This window comes from Takifugu rubripes, chromosome 16 (assembly GCF_901000725.2).
Source record: "Takifugu rubripes chromosome 16, fTakRub1.2, whole genome shotgun sequence".
NCBI lineage: Eukaryota > Metazoa > Chordata > Actinopteri > Tetraodontiformes > Tetraodontidae > Takifugu > Takifugu rubripes.
In genome coordinates, this window is record NC_042300.1 from 7,014,819 (window position 1) to 7,030,536 (window position 15,718).

General features: G+C 45.0%; 1 protein-coding gene across 2 annotated transcripts; it reads left to right on the top strand.

The window, feature by feature from the left end:
* Window positions 1-133: 133 nt before the first annotated feature.
* itpkb (inositol-trisphosphate 3-kinase B) lies at window positions 134-14,816 on the top strand. 2 transcript variants are annotated; one of them, XM_003971618.3, is made up of 12 exons: window positions 134-557; window positions 2,701-2,885; window positions 3,014-3,164; window positions 3,262-3,549; window positions 3,639-4,487; window positions 10,331-10,430; window positions 10,546-10,583; window positions 10,673-10,848; window positions 10,962-11,166; window positions 12,280-12,381; window positions 12,704-12,775; window positions 13,016-14,816. In XM_003971618.3, the coding sequence occupies exons 2-12, from the start codon at window positions 2,839-2,841 to the stop codon at window positions 13,223-13,225; spliced, it is 2,238 nt and encodes a 745-aa protein (XP_003971667.1). In that variant the 5' UTR covers window positions 134-557; window positions 2,701-2,838; the 3' UTR covers window positions 13,226-14,816. The 2 variants fall into 2 exon arrangements, with proteins under 2 accessions (XP_003971667.1, XP_029704996.1); XM_029849136.1 differs by having other exon boundaries at window positions 3,017-3,164.
* The last annotated feature ends 902 nt before the right edge of the window (window positions 14,817-15,718 follow it).

Sequence of the window (15,718 nt, forward strand, 5' to 3'; positions counted from 1 at the left end):
AAAACAGACGCTGCACAGAGAGAGAGAGAGAGAGAGAGAGAGAGAGAGAGAGAGAGAGAGAGAGAGAGAGAGAGGGTGCGTGTGTGTGTGTGCGTGTGTGCGCGCCGTCGCTTCCGGCTTCCAACGAGGCGAGCAGCGCTTTACTACGAGCAGAGGAGCGGAGCTGCAGCACGCATGACAACAGAAACCTCCCCAGAAACTCTTTCTGTCGAGCCGTGAGAGGACTGCACCGCTGCCCGCCTCCCCGGACACGCTCGGAACTCAGCCTGGGAGGGGGAAAGGGCTCCCTGTTAAGGAGGATTTCTGGTTTGGGGGTTTTTTTTGGGGATGGGGGGTGGATTGAGGAGAAGAAACAAGAAACCCGGCGATAACAAGTTCGCGGAGGAAACCTAGAAGAGACAAAAGAGAGGAGAGGAGCTGTTGCGCGTCCGCCGGGTCCCGCATTTCCCTGCAGAACCGACGACACCGACCATCCCCGCTGGATAAGAGCGGGGTCCGGCTGGAGGTCTGCGAGGACAAGTAGTCCCAGAGAGGAGAGAGGACCGGCCGGGGTTGAGGTAAGACTGCCCGGGGCCTTGTTGCATGTCAGGGGAAGAATTTGGCTTTTCAGACTTAATTACACCGTCATAGCTCCACTTTCACCACCTCGATAATCCAACCTGGGAGGGCTGGGAACCCCCATCCTCCTGGAGCTTATCACCACTTCTATGATAACACCCACTAGTTCCATTTTCACCCTTAATGCTTGTTTTGTGATTATGGATCCAATATCCTCCGAGATTCCAGCACCTTTCCAAGTGATGTGACACTCAGTTGCGATGTTATTCTTAGATTTTACCCTTAAATTCAGATTCCTATTCAATCAAGACGCCCTACATGCATGCAGACTGAAGAGAACGAGAAGATAGAAAGTTAAATATTTGCAACTCACAAATTCCTTCATTTGAATGTTGTGTATTTTCCTAATAGAAAGAGCGTTGGAGGCAATGAAATATTTAAGGAGCTCATCAGACTTCATTAGCTGCACAGTTATAATTAGTCTTAAGTTCACATATTAAATTCCTCCACAATTATCCAATCTTGACACCGTATATCAGGCTTTGGAGCTGTAAAACAACCACAGAGTTCTTAGAAAATCCAACAAAACAACAATTAAACAGGTTTTAAAAGTTTCTCTATGTGGGCTGATGTATTTGGAATATTTTCAAATGCTGTAAATAATGATCTTATAATGCACATATATGAAGCACACTGTATAGAAATAGTGAGGTATCTTTTCATTAGCTGGGTTGCACTTTTTTGAGACCTCCTGTTGACCCACTCAGGTCTCAGGGGTTGTTTTACCACAATCATCATCTTCGTCCCTACAACTGTAGAGCAAAAGAGTTTTTTTATAAGAGAATTGAGCTGCTTGATCATTTTAGAGGATTCAGGGTTAAACTTTAAAAAGAACTCGGAGGGGAAAATGCACGACAGAAGTGCTACAGCGCTCGCTGGTGCCCAGTCCTGCTTTGTCACAGCGACTGGGCTCTTTGTCAGAAAGCAAATTTGCAGCTTCTGCATGAGAGCGTCGGAAAAGGACAGACCGAAATAGCCCGTAAACACCTCAGTTTCCTCCTGTGCTGTGTTTTTAGCTGCTACCCGTCCCAGTTCCCCCCCTCCTTTCTATCATCTTGTTTTGCTTCCGTAGATGTCACAGCGAAAAGCTGAAGTGGTGGCCGCTCTGCTGGAGACATTCCGATTGCTTCCTGCCTCTCTTGCTGCGTCACTTCCCAACAAGGAAATCCCTTGTTTACGCTGTCGTTCATGACCTGAAGTCTTAACTTATCTCCAATCAAAACACAACCCCAAGGCCGCACGGCACAAGCGCCGGTGTGCTTGCACCAGAAGTGAGAGAGTTCTGTTCAGCTCAGTTTTGGTGTCACTGGCAGTGCTGCAGGTCAGGAGCAACGGCCGGCAGGAATTCTCCCCGACTGTTTCTCTTCAGCACCTGAAATGTCATCCTTTAAAAAACAGCGTGGAGATTTGGGCGAGTGTTCAGACATGTTGCTCGCAGCGCCGCCTTGTCTGCAGATGAACTGCTCAGGGGGCACATCGCCGGGGGATTTCTCTTTTATGGGCTTGGAAAGAATTTTTTCGAGGAAAATGCACCACAGCGTATCCGCATAAATCTAATAAATATATTCAGTCAAGCAGCTACTTAAGGTGAATTTAGGAGGACGCTGGTGTGGCGCCAAAACTCCCAGTTTTCTTGTGTTGAAAAAACGACCTTCCGCTCTTCTCCCTAGATTCTATTAACGTAGTTTCATCAGTATTAATTAACGCCTTTTAAGCACGACCTTTTTTCCCGCCACCAGACTTCCTAACTTTGTCCAAACAATCTAAAGTCAGTTTGGTGTGAGGAGCATCAAGCGCTCTTTCAGGAACCTGTGGTGTCTGTAAACATCTTTATCTGCGTCACTTCAGATTGAGGAGATTCCATAAGTGAACCGTCGCCTTATCTCTGTCATTTCCTTTGCTTTCCATTTTCTTTAATCATCCGTATTCCCCCCGTCTTGCCCTTTCTGTGTTTCAGGGCCTGTGTTTCCTCATGTTGCCTTTACAGCCTGCTCATTTTTAAAGCCTGTTTCAGACGGACGGCTGCAGACTCAACTTTCGCCGCTGTTTTGGCTGCTGCTTATCTCTGACTTTCTCCAACAGATCTTGCCTGCAGTCCAGAGCTGCTGCTGCCTGGATGCAGTGGCAGCACTGAAAGCTGTTGTCCGGGCCTTCCTGCAGCTTCAGGGGAAATTGTTCAATGTGTATCCGGCACTCGGAGCCCTTGGCCTGGCCGCGGGGATGGCAGCCTCTGCCCTGAACGTGAACGGCCTCGGAATCATGAACAAGTCAGCCTTCACTTTTTTTTTCTCCTCTCTGATCATGTTTTAATTTAATTCCTGGACAAATTCGAGCATTTTAGTATGAATCCTGCAGCCTGTTCGTACCCTGTGAGCATCTCTTGTCTTTCCTGCAGCAGTAATCACTTTCACACCAAGCCCGGACCCTCCAGCGCCGCCTCTGCATCTAGAACCAGTCCAGTTGGTCGGCCGGTGCTTCCAGTTCCGGATCGGAGCACCTACTGTCAGTTACTGGGTGGAGGTCCCTATTCTCCGACCAGTCCGAAGGTAACCCAGTTACACACACAGTCACAACCAGAACTCAGCTCAACGTCATAAATCAATTTTTCCATCGATTCTAATCCCACCACTTGCCCGATTCCAGACGAGCCCTCGTGCCCTGGGTCAGTCCTTCGTCTTCCCACCCACCCCGTCTTCGCTCTCCCCCAGCCCCTCCCCCCGTGGCCGCTCCCCCTCCCCGCGGAGCCCCGAGCTCCTAGGAGTCAATGTGAGCCAGCGGGTGCGACGACTGAGCGCTGCCGGCGGCGAGGAGAGGCGCGACGGAGACAGTCCGGAGGAGAGAGGAGGAGATTTGGGAGGAGGAGAGAAGCGAGAGGAGAGGCGACGGCAGGCGCAGCTGCTGCAGCTACACAGAGAGCTACAGAACGTTGAGGTGATTTTGTTTCCAAAAACTGACGTGACGTTTTGCACAGCGCTCAGGTTTTGTGCATCTGCTTCATTTCATTTCTCCGTGTCTGTCAGGTCAGAGGAAAAGTTGGCATTTTTGAGGCCCACATTTCTGGAATTCGTGCGCAGGTGCTCAACACTGAGCTCCAGCGCAGCCCTCGCTGTCCACGGCGGTCGCCTGTCCAAACCCCGTCTAATCCCGATCAAGGAGGCTCAGGCCCGGAAAGCCCGATGACCCACCCGCAGGAGCGTAGAGTTCCGCCCGCTGTGCAAAATGGAAGCGAAGTGGAAGAAGAAACAGTGGAAGAAGGAAGGAACAAAGAAAAGGACAAAACAGACACTGATAGTCACACACTGGAGGGTCAAAATGGACGCCATTTGGAAATGCCAGTGCGAGCTCCTGGTTTAGATGGACCGTTTGTTTCTCAGAATTTCCATAAACTGTTCAATTCAGATCCAGCAACTGACATAGAGAAAACAGAGGCAGACAAAGACAGAAGGGAGCAGAAAGAGGAACAGAAGGAACCAGAAGGAACAGAAGGAGGGCTGAAAGGTCAGCGAGAAAACCAGACACTCCAGAAAGAAGCACTCCGATCGAACCAGGAAACCTCCCACCACTCTCCCTCCATCCCTCCATCCATTCCCTCCATCCCCGCCGTCATAATAACTGACCTCGGCCCAGAAAGCCAGCCAGTATCTGAAGATGCCAGTCCAGACCAGTTGTCTGCTGGCCTGTTCTCCACCCCCAGCCTCAGTTCCAGCCCCAACTCCTCCACCGGCTTCCTCAGGAAGCTGTCATCCTCCTCTGCCTCCTCGGCCGGTTTCTCCTCGTCCTGGGAGGAGTCGGAAGAAGATGTCTCCAGCGATACCGAGAAAGGAGAACAGCTCCTCAACCCTGCAGTTCTCACTTCCAAACAGAAAGCGGTAAGCAGAAACCTGGAACGTGCTGCTACAATAGTGGAAAATCGTCTCAAATTGGTTAAATAACGCCATTTGAAGGCAAGGTGAACCCTTTTTGTCAATAAGCCGCTTTATCCATGCGATTGGAGGCTGCTGAGAGGTGGCGGAGGCCGCTGTGTGTGTGTGTAGGTGGAGATGTAGGCGTTGTGTGTTTTATTTGTAGCCAGCAGGAGCTCTGGAGGTCATCTCACTTCTGCTTTGAAACATTATTTAAAAAGAGGTTGTTCAACTTTATTTTGTTTGTGATTCACATAAACAACATCCCAGAATGTCCACTTTTAAGGATCGGCACGTAGAACTGAGTTAAATTTGGCTTACGTTTGCTTCCATGACTCATCATCAGCGATCAGCATATTTCTAATAATTAAAACCTGTTTGTTTTGGTCTGATCATATTTGAAGGGAAGAGTGCGACAAACACACCTTTCCTTCATATTCTGCTTATGATCACACGGGATTTCCAAACCAACACTCCAAACTATTTGTATAAATGAATTTGGCTGATGGATTTGAATGGTGTTTGTGTCGCTCTTTGCATATTTCCGGTCAGTTTTCCCCCTTAATTCATCCTGTCAAAGACTGAGCCTGACGCTGAGAGAAGATCGACATATTTGCTTCAAAAGAACTGTGATTTCTTCCTTATTTATCTCAAAGATCTCAACCCGGCAGGTTCCACTTAGGTTGATCTGTAGCTCAAGGTGTGTGTGATTGTGTAAGTGTGTGTGTGTGTGCGCAAACATGCAGGTACACATTACGAATGCTTCTATGAGTGGGAGGAATGTAGCAACAAAGGAAGAGAGGAAGAGGAGAGGACTTACAGAGAAAGATAGAAAAGAGGCATTAGAGACAGGAGTGCAGTGAAAACTCAATCATTTTTTCTCATTTTTATTGTTGATTGAATCTTAGAATACAGCGATTCAAGACGCTAGTGAACTTTTATCGGATAAGAAACAGCAAAGGAAATTGCTGAAACTGCAAAAACGCATAAAGAGCAGATCCATAATTTGATAAAACATGAAAGGATGGTGGTAAACAGTTATTTATTGGCAAAGGAAACAAACCCATGTAAGTGAAATAAACTTCAATGAACAGAGTCTGGGGTTGTGTTCAGCAGTGGGAGCGCTGTGAGGACTAAAGTGCTGAGGAAGTGTGAGGAATTCACTTATCAGTGAGGCTAATTGAAAATAAAACGCTTTCTTTTGCTGCGGAGCAGAAAGAAATGGACTGTGGAGTCATGGAAAAAGATCATGTGGTCATGTGGTATTTAGCCTGGTCCAGAGTGACGGCAACATCGGGGGGTGAAGAAAGAGTCAGATTGGAGCGATAAGCACCTCGTGAGTGGTGGCTCCTGTGCAAACCGCTGGGAGAAGGCCGTCATCCTTAACCCGTCCCCTGTTTTCACCATTTTTAAGACAGTTAGACACACCTGGATTGCTTTGTGAAGGCATTCTGAGAAGTCTGAGGCCTGTGCAGGACAGACCCATATAAAGGCATTTTTATTAGCGATCATGTGACTGCTTGGGCGACTCGCCAAGGTCGGAGGTCATGAGGATTTTCCTGATTCTCACTAATAAGGCAGCAAAAGGACACCTGCGATGGAGTGATTCAGTCAGCTTAGATTCAAGATTAGCTCGGACGATTTTTCTGCTTTTCCGGCTTCTTTTTTGAAGAAGCTCAAATCTCACATCTGCGACTCTTCCGTGAACCCTCGTTGCGTCCATCGAGGTGTCATTTGGGACAGGCTGCACCCGTACCAAACTGTGAAACACACACTCCCTCTGCACACACAAACACACACAACATCTCTTTGTTGTGCAACATGCACATAATAAACGAACAGTCGGCGTCACGTTTACGGTGACGAAGCGATTCTGTGTCTACGTCCAAGGGTGAATCAGGAGTACTTCCTGACCAAAAAAGCGACTTTTGTGTCGTGAACAAAGTCTCACACGTGCACACACACACTTACAAGCTGTGATAGCTGAAATGGAAAATCTTCGCAACCACGGCGGCCGGTTGCCTAGCACCCATGTGACGTCAAACCGAGTTTCCCTCTCACAGCTGTGTGTGTGTGTGTGTGTGTGTGTGTGTGTGTGCAGTTCTTGTTTGTCTGTGCTTTGCAGAGAAGTAACCAGGGAGGGGAAACACCAATCAGCTCTTTATTTGCACTTTCTGTGTGAGTTCTCTGGCATGCGTGCATGCATGTGCATGTTTGAGGCGGTCCCCCGCCCCGGTGGTGTCAGAGCCAGGTCAGCTCACGGTTACAGAAGCTGACGGTTTGGTTCTGGATCCAGAGCAGACTCGGGTTTGTCAGAGGTTTAAGAGCTGCAGGAGACCTGCTGGGATAAACCTGCTGGATGTGACTCAAGAATTTCGATGTTGCAGGAAAGGGACAGACAGCCTCAGAGAGGTGCTGTGAGGGAGCGGGGAGACACGTCGCACCTGACAGGTGTCTTTGGGCTTCTCCGTCAAACTGCGCTAGTGCAGAGGTGAAAATACAAACAGCTATAAATAAACAAATAAACACAAAACATTTTATTCACCTTTTCAATGGTGTTTAGCCTCATTTGTAAGCTTCGCTGTGCAACAGAATCTCTCGTGCTACTTTGCCTTCAACACACTCCGTGCACTGTTTGTGTGTGTGCGTGTGCGTGTGTGTGTGTGAAGAAAGTTGCTTGTCTCTGCAAAGGGGACCTTGCGGTGAGCAATATCAGGCTTGCTCCTTCCTCATTGCTCGTTTGAACGAAAACATCAGCACTCACCAGTGTTTCCCCTGCCTCGTTCACCTCACACACTCAAGCAGAGTCACCCTTTGCCCTGATGAATGTTTTTAATTATTCGCAGCACCCTCCCAAACTCTTTCCTGCAGCTATGACTGATATTTTAGTTGCTCTGAGTGCCTCAATTTTCTTAAAGTGGACTTTGTGAGGCTATTTTTTTTACTGCAGTGATCTTATGAAACCAAGCATGCAGCTGTGAAATGCGTGCACGTTACTTAAGGACTGTCAGCGGGCTAAAAAGAACTCTTTGGCCTCATTTGTTCTTTGCTCGCTTTGTTGTTTCCAGAGGGCAAGGCCCTTATTTCTGTCTTTCTTTTGTTTGTAGTCAGCGGCGGATGTGGAAAATACTGTCGCTGAGGCAAGCGGCAACCCCCCACTTCCTGTCTGTAAGAAGTTCCTTCTATTACCCCCCCCCCCCCCCCCCATACGACTCACACACACACACACACACACACACACACACGCCCTTTGAATGGAAACTTAAATGCTTTTCCTGCTGTCTCCTTGTCATCCAGCACTTCTGGGAATTGAGATAAGAGAACAATAATGAGGTGGAACAAGTAGAAAGAGGAGAGAACTTGAAGGATGTGACGGAGCGAGTGTATAATTTTGCCTCTTAAAAAAGAACGGCCAGTTTCATCATTTGCAGTCGGATCCTATCCGTGCCAACGCGCTAACATGCGCTTGTCCTGTTTTGCTTTACGAAACTACAGTATATACGTTTGTGTTTGTAGAAAGGGAGGGACCGGTGCTTCTGACCAGTTTGTCCAAAAAAGCATCAGGTTCTACTAGTGCATATTTAGATTTAAGGAATTAAAAAAACAATTATGAGTGTGCGTTTAAGGCCTCTTAAGCTTTACTCCATCTGTGCATGTCCTCAGTAGACATTTGCATGTTCAGATCGTGTTCCTCTGTTTTGCTAATCAAATGATCAACAATTGTTTGTGATTGCATGCACTCAGACACACGTGGGCAAATCTTTGTTGGGGCAGACAGGAGAAGAGACCATAGAGGTCCTCCTGGTGCCTCTTTGGTTTGTTGTCGGTGTCCGGCTCGCCGGAGCGTCTGATCTACATTTGTCAGCTCTGATTGGTCCCGATGTGCTCGACACTGTGGAGCGCGGTCATTTCGGTCGCCGTCATCTTCATCGTTACCCTAATCCACCTCCGCACCAGCTGCCTTCAGGTAACTTATATGTCAGGCCCGATGAAGGTTTTATGGTCCTAAATTTAATCTTTGTTTAGTGATGTTTGACAGGGTCTGAAGTGTTATTGTAATCGTGACTTTATAGAGCAATAAGAGGGCCAGTCTGCGTCCCGCCGCCTCTGATTTCATCCCAGTGTCCTTGTTTTCTTTGTGTGACACCGAGATAGTCCAGAACTCAACTCAACTCAACTCAACTCAACTCAACTCTTCTCCAACTTGTGGCCAGTTTTCACTGTGTGACCTACACACGTGTGTTTATGTGTTTAACTTGAAAAGGGCACAGTCCTTTGCTCCCTTCTTCTTCTTGTTCTTCTTCTACCCATCATGTGATTCCTATTGAAGGAGAAGCAAAGGGAGACAGGACGGTGTGTGTGAACGCGTGTGTCTAACCATAGATAGTCATGTTATCAGCTGATGAATTTTCATCAGGTCCAGATTGTGTGACATTGGGTATATTTCTCCTTCTATGGTCTCTTCTAGCTTATCTACTCCTCTCTTCTCTCATCTCTCTGGTGTCTGCTTCTGCCACACCGTAAATTCAGTTTTCAGTAAGAACTAAATCAACATTTGTGTGAGATACTGCAACACTGTAACTAAAATAAAATATACAAACACTGTCCTCATACACAAGATGCAAAAGGGGGTGTCGCGTCCCCTCAGAGCCAACTGAATCCTTTATAATCTGTTTGAAGTGGACATTCCTTGCAGCATTTTGCTATTTTTTTCCTATGCTGGAATCACTGGGATCTCAGCCACAGTGTTGCACAGCCAACCATTGTTCAAACCCACAGACAGCTGGAATTTTTCCATCTGATGTAATAGCGCAGGAATAACAATATAAACATGCTTTTGCATGTGGAATATATTATTCCTCAAGAGTGGGATGTCAGGATGTCATTCCATTTACTTAGATATTAATTCTAATTTTTGAATAGCAGTGATGAGGCAAGTGTTTTTCATTGAATAGCCTTTATTTTAAGATTTGCATTTTTCATCTTTCAATATTTACTTTTGACTTGTTTTGTATGGAGCTCATGAGTGTTGGCCTGCGGCCATTGACCAGAGCTTAACGTGTTTTCTCGCAAACTCCCAGAATCTGTTGCTGCAGAAACAGTTGGTCGTCGCTCGAGTGTATCTGGACATTTGTGTGGTCAGAAAAGGTTGTGACGGGGTCGCAGGATGTGTTGGATGTAGGATTTCAGCTGCTTTACGGGAACACTGTCGGATGTGTTGACAGTAAACCAGGTCATTAATCGGGACAGCAGGCTGAGCAGTTTAAGCACAGAGAGACGGTGCTGTCAAGTACAGTAAGTGTGGAATGTGGTCAGAAGAATCCCTGACATTCATCACCCTCAACTTTAGTTCCTCCAAAACCGGATTCTGTTCCTCGTGGTTTTGACCTTAAGGACTTTATGAAATAAATTCCTACTTAAACCATAAAGAAAAGAAAGTGAGATAGTTGGAGGACCTGGTAGTTAAAGGCCTCTCTCTCTCCCGCTCTCTCTCTCTCTCTTTCTCACTCCTTCCCCTGGAAATACTTGAACTACTGGTTTCCAGGGAGAGGAGGAGTGATCATTTAACTAGATTTATAAGTTCACAAAAAATAAATACTGATACTCTTAGTAATCTGCAGTTCTTGATGGATGGATGGATGGATGGATGGATGGATGGATGGATGGATGGATGGATGGATGGATGGATGGATGGATGGATGGATGGATGGATGGATGGATGGATGGATGGATGGATGGATGGATGGATGGGTGGGTGGATGGATGGATGGATGGATGATGGATGGATGATCACATGCCTGTCTTTGCAGCACAAGTCTTGGAAGAAGATTAAGAACATGGTCCACTGGTCGCCATTTGTCATGTCCTTCAAAAAGAAGTATCCCTGGATCCAACTGGCTGGACATGCAGGTATGAGGCCAAATGTGTTGTATGTTTCTTATTAAATCAAAAAAAGTAAAAGATATCAGTTCACTTTACTGGAAGGCCATTAGCTGGAAATGCTTTCAAATGTGTCCCTTGACAGGGAGCTTCAAGGCCGGAGCCAACGGACGGATACTGAAAGTGAGACTCTTGCATCTGTGCAGATCACTTGACACACGTGCTGCTTCTGAGTGGCTGTTTTGAGCGTCTTTTCGCTTCTTCCTCCTCAGAAACACTGTGACTGTGAGCAGCGCTGCTTGTCCCTCCTGATGAAGGATGCGTTGCGCCCGTACGTCCCTGGTTACCACGGAGATGTGGAGAAGGACGGTCAGAAATACAACCAGATGGAGGACTTGCTGGCCGAGTTTGACTTTCCGTGTGTGATGGACTGCAAGATGGGAGTGAGGTGAGGAGAAAAAGTAATCGCGGTGTGTGTAACTCACCTCCAAACGAAGGCCTGAGCTGCAGCGAATGAAAGTCAGGCTGTCTTGGCTCATAACGTGTGTTAACTTCCTCCAGGACCTACCTGGAAGAAGAGCTGACCAAGGCTCGGAAGAAGCCCTCCCCCAGACCCGACATGTACCAGAAAATGATCGAGGTGGATCCCAGCGCGCCCACGTCGGAGGAAACGCTGCAGAAAGTCGTGACCAAACCGAGATACATGCAGTGGAGGGAGACCATCAGCTCCACGGCCACCCTGGGATTCAGGATAGAAGGAGTCAAGGTAAGGCTTCGGAAAGGAAATGGTGTGATGGCAGCGGCGTGTCCTCCAGTCTTTCCTTCCCGGTGTGGGTGAATTGGACTGGACCGTGATTGGACTTCCTGTTTTGAACACCAACTTCCTCTGAAGTATATGTGCGTTCCTTTGTTTCACACGAAGCCTGTCCGTGGCAGCTCTGTATGTTTCGTCATCTGGTTCTGACACTGCGTACGGATGGACACACACACACACACACACACACACACACACACACACACACACACACACACACATCTCTGTCTCTGCTGCCTTTATTTGACGGTTGTGACTATATAAGGACATTGCCGGCCTCCCGGTGGTCTGTTGCCATGACACTGAGGGCTATCCCCAGAAACAAAGCTGTGTGTGTGTGTGTGTATGTGTGTAACTGTGTGTCTTACAAATTATTTAAGCTTTAACATTAGGGGAACCGGCGCAGTGATCAGATATGGTGTGTGTAGGGACCTATGTGTGTGCAAGTTAGCCCAAGCTGCACTCATACCTGAACCATAAAGGGAAAAATATTTTTGTCTCCAAACAGCACCTTGTTGCCTGGCAGCCAGTAGCATAAGAAAAGCTCCTTTTTATTCCACTCTGCAACCAACTGTTCAGCTCCCACTGCTGCCTCTGATGCTGAAGGCTTCATCTGCTCCTGTTCTGGCACATTTACTCATCGTACATTAAATTTGAGCACTTTTGTGTTTACGATCAGAGTCAACGCAAACATTTACTCTATAGTTTTGATGCCACACAAATGAGAAATCTCAGCGAAATTGCGGCAAAATTTTGGGCCGTCCAATTGTCTACCGGTAGTTTTAGGAGAAACCGGGCATCTTTTTCTTCTGGATTTTAAATAATACATTTATTTCCAGGGCTGTTTTGTCAAATGGTCACAGAAATGAAGCTTCTGCTTCCAGTATTTTTTCTGCGCAGACCTGGTCAGAGTCTGTCCCTTGCCTTCCCACGGCCAAATATCTAAAAATACCTGCTTCTTTCCCTCCAGCTCAGTGTTTGTTCTGAACTTCTCATCCATCCTTCCTCCCTTCCCATCCTCCACCTTTGTGTGTTCTTTAACGGTCCTCTTACTTTCCTGTTTAGATGGAGGACGGGACGGTCAACAGGGATTTCAAGAAAACAAAGACGAGGGAGCAAGTCACTGCCGCCTTCCAGGACTTTGTCAAAGGAAACAAGGACGTACTGGTGAGTCACAAACACACCTTAACCTCATGCTTTTCGTGGCTCAAATCCTTGGGAACGCACGCTGTTTTATTTGCAAAGCATTTTGCATAGTACCATTTATCTGTCGGGTCTTTGTACTAAAAAATATGAATTATTCCCTGTTTGGTTTATCTATTATTGGTTAATTAAAAAATTTTATGATAAATAAAATCTATTTATCACTGCTGCCATTTCATGTTATTATAATGGTGACTGAAATGGCATCAAATGTACCTGTGGATCACAAGTAAAAGCTTGTTTATTTTATTCAATTTGATTAATTTTCTTCTTTTTTGTCCTTCAGAAATCTTATTTAAGCAGGCTGGGGGAAATTAGAGACACTTTGGAGACCTCACCATTCTTTAAAGCTCACGAGGTAAAGATGCACTCAACCTGGACAAACACAAGACAATAAATTCAAGATTTTATCTGTCATTAATGTTAGACGCATTAATGACAGATAAAGAGAATTACATGTCCAAAAGGCGTGTTTATGTCTCGATAGCAGGAGGTAGGTGGAACAGAACAGGAATCGAGCTCAGGGTTTGGAACAAACCCGTAATGTTTTATTGTTTTTCATGCTTTCCTGTTTTTCTCTTTGCGATTGTCTGCCCAGGTGATTGGAAGCTCCTTGTTGTTCGTCCACGACAGCACGGGTCGGGCCAAAGTCTGGATGATCGATTTCGGTAAAACGACTCCTCTGCCTGACGGGGACGAGCTGACCCACCGGGCGGTGTGGGTGGAGGGCAACAGAGAGGACGGTTACCTCTTTGGATTAGATAGTTTGGTGGACATCATTTCATCCATGGTGAACTTTGAGTCTTGAGGGTTCCGCAGATATTAGGTCTTTTTTTGGAAAAGTACAACATTATCCCCCGAGAGCATGCGGCGAAATCCATCAAGGACACGTCTGCATCAGTGGACTTCAGAATCTTGCTTTTTTCCCCACCAAAAAGGTTTATTTTTCCACCAGAATCTATGTAAAACTTAATTGTGATGAAAAATAACTGAAGATATGTACGATATATTTTAATTTAAAGATTTCCAAATCTAGACATAAATCTTTTATTAAAAATAACACACATTTTTGATTCAGTTGGGTTTAAATCTTGGTCATTTGAGCATCAGGTTAGTAGGTATTATTAAATAAAACTTTAACTGTACTTAAGATGTCATCTGGGTGAAGCACAATCGTCTTTGCATGAACACAATGAACGTGGACTAAAATACATATATACGGCAAACCTTAGTGTCTTAATGTGTCTTAACATTTGCCTAAAATCACAATTTTTTAATATTTTATTTGCATCAGAATTATTTTGCAGATGGTGCTGATGAACCGGTAAATGTAATGTTTCAATGTGTGGAACGGTGTGCTTCACTGTTATGGAGACCGCAGAAGATTTATTAATAGAGGTAATATATTTTTTGTAAGATATTTAAAGCCACAGTGTGGGGCAACAAGAAGACGCTGTCACAAAAAGTGGATTTGTTTGACGGTTTTGTGAAACTAGAGCGCACATCACAGGTTAGTTTCATTGGTATGGAGGAAATCCTTTCATTTTAAAAAAAAAACACGTTTGCCACCAAAACCCACCGTGTTTGATGCTGTTTATATCATATTGTTTTACCCATGGAACACTTAGCAGCAGAACAATCCTATTTAAGCTACACAGTGCCTTTATGTTTCAAAGCCAAGTCAGAAAACTGAAAATATTTTTGTCAAATGTTGCCTTTTAGCCATTTTCTCTGCTTAGTCTCATCAGGCATGCATGACTCTTACAATCTGGGCTTTCATGATGTTCTTATTTATATTGTTTCATGTTACATTTCAGTCGCTGTAGATACTGTGATATTTTAAAGTTTGGATTGTTTGACTTTGTGATATATACAATAAGTCTCCTTTTTTTATCAAAAAGATCAAAAACAAAACTGGCGACAGAAAAAGAAAAGTAGTTTCACGTGGAAACTGAAAAATCAAACTAGGAATATTTCTTCCGTATACTCAAAAAGATTTTCCACTGATTTTTGCTGTGACACTGATTATAATTCCACATGGTGCCTATTGTACATACATAGTTTGACATTTTGGGAAATTAGTGAATTAAATGGCTTAGATATTCTGGTTTCAGCTGCTATTTCTGGTGATAATAGCATGGAAAAAACACAGTTAGCTTCATAGGATAGTGGCTTCTGTTCAATCTGTTCACTGACTGTGAACTTTGCTTTAATTTCAACCCCAGAAAAGAAGCGTAATGTTTCCCAAAATGTTACACTTATGCTGTTGCTTTCGCTCCCCGGTGTGCACTTAAGGTTGTTCGTTATAGACATTTTCCTGTTTTGTTGTATATTTATTTAGACTGTTTATTTTAAAAGAAGTGTGTATTTGATCAAGAAAAAAAACCCTGAAAACCTCATGGTGTCTGACATTTTTTTTCTCATTTTCAACAACTGAGACCTCCCACGCTGATGCTGCAACTTCTTGGCTTATTGTTTGCATGTGGACATTTGAAATTCAAATTGCTGCCGATCATATCAGCCTCCTGGACACATGGGAAAAAAATAAGGTTGGAAGTGGCATCAAAACAAATATATGACAATTTTACAAGTACTTATAAATATAAATTTATTAGTAAATATATATTTATTCACTAGTATGAAAACCATTACCCCTTTAGATCCTCCTAAGTAACCTTAGAGTAAGATTCTAAATACACACGAGTTGTGATTTTAACGTCTTCTACAAACCTGGGAAACTTTTGTGCACTCAAGTTTATCTGCAGGTGAGATTGTTTATATTTTTGTTTGTGACTCAATGGTGCTCTCTGGCGTCGGTTTGGTGACACTACAGCACTGAATCCCCACTTCCGGTTGAAGCTCAAGTATAAAAACACATAATTATAGACATTCTTAGTGGTTCTTATTAATTTTTGCTGCCTTAGTTACTTTGACATGACACATTTTATCGGTTATCCAACACAGATTTCGTTTTACGACTTGCAATAATGACATGACAGTAGATGGCACCAAATGGTTTGTTATTGCGGTTGTGTAATGAACAACACCTTTAGTCATCATACCAATTAATAGCAATTGGTTATTTCAAAAGTGGGACGTAACTTGGCCTAAATTCGAACGATGACATCGATTTGGTGATATTTCGCGTAGCAGGGTCTGTTCGGTGAGCAAACGCTTATCTTTGTTTGCCTTCCATCGAACGAAACTTTAAGTCGCGTTGGAAGCACTCACGTATACTCAGATAAACACGGTTGTTCTTGTCTTGTCACGTACGACACGTAGGTTCGTGTTTTTCCGTCAG

What these genes read in the sequence shown, in the direction of transcription:
- itpkb (XM_003971618.3), top strand. Translation starts at nt 2,839, where the DNA reads ATGGCAGCCTCTGCCCTGAACGTGAACGGCCTCGGAATCATGAACAA. An exon ending in GGCCTCGGAATCATGAACAA is followed by an intron (nt 2,886 to 3,013) that starts GTCAGCCTTCAC and finishes TCTTTCCTGCAG; the next exon opens with CAGTAATCACTTTCACACCA. An exon ending in ATTCTCCGACCAGTCCGAAG is followed by an intron (nt 3,165 to 3,261) that starts GTAACCCAGTTA and finishes GCCCGATTCCAG; the next exon opens with ACGAGCCCTCGTGCCCTGGG.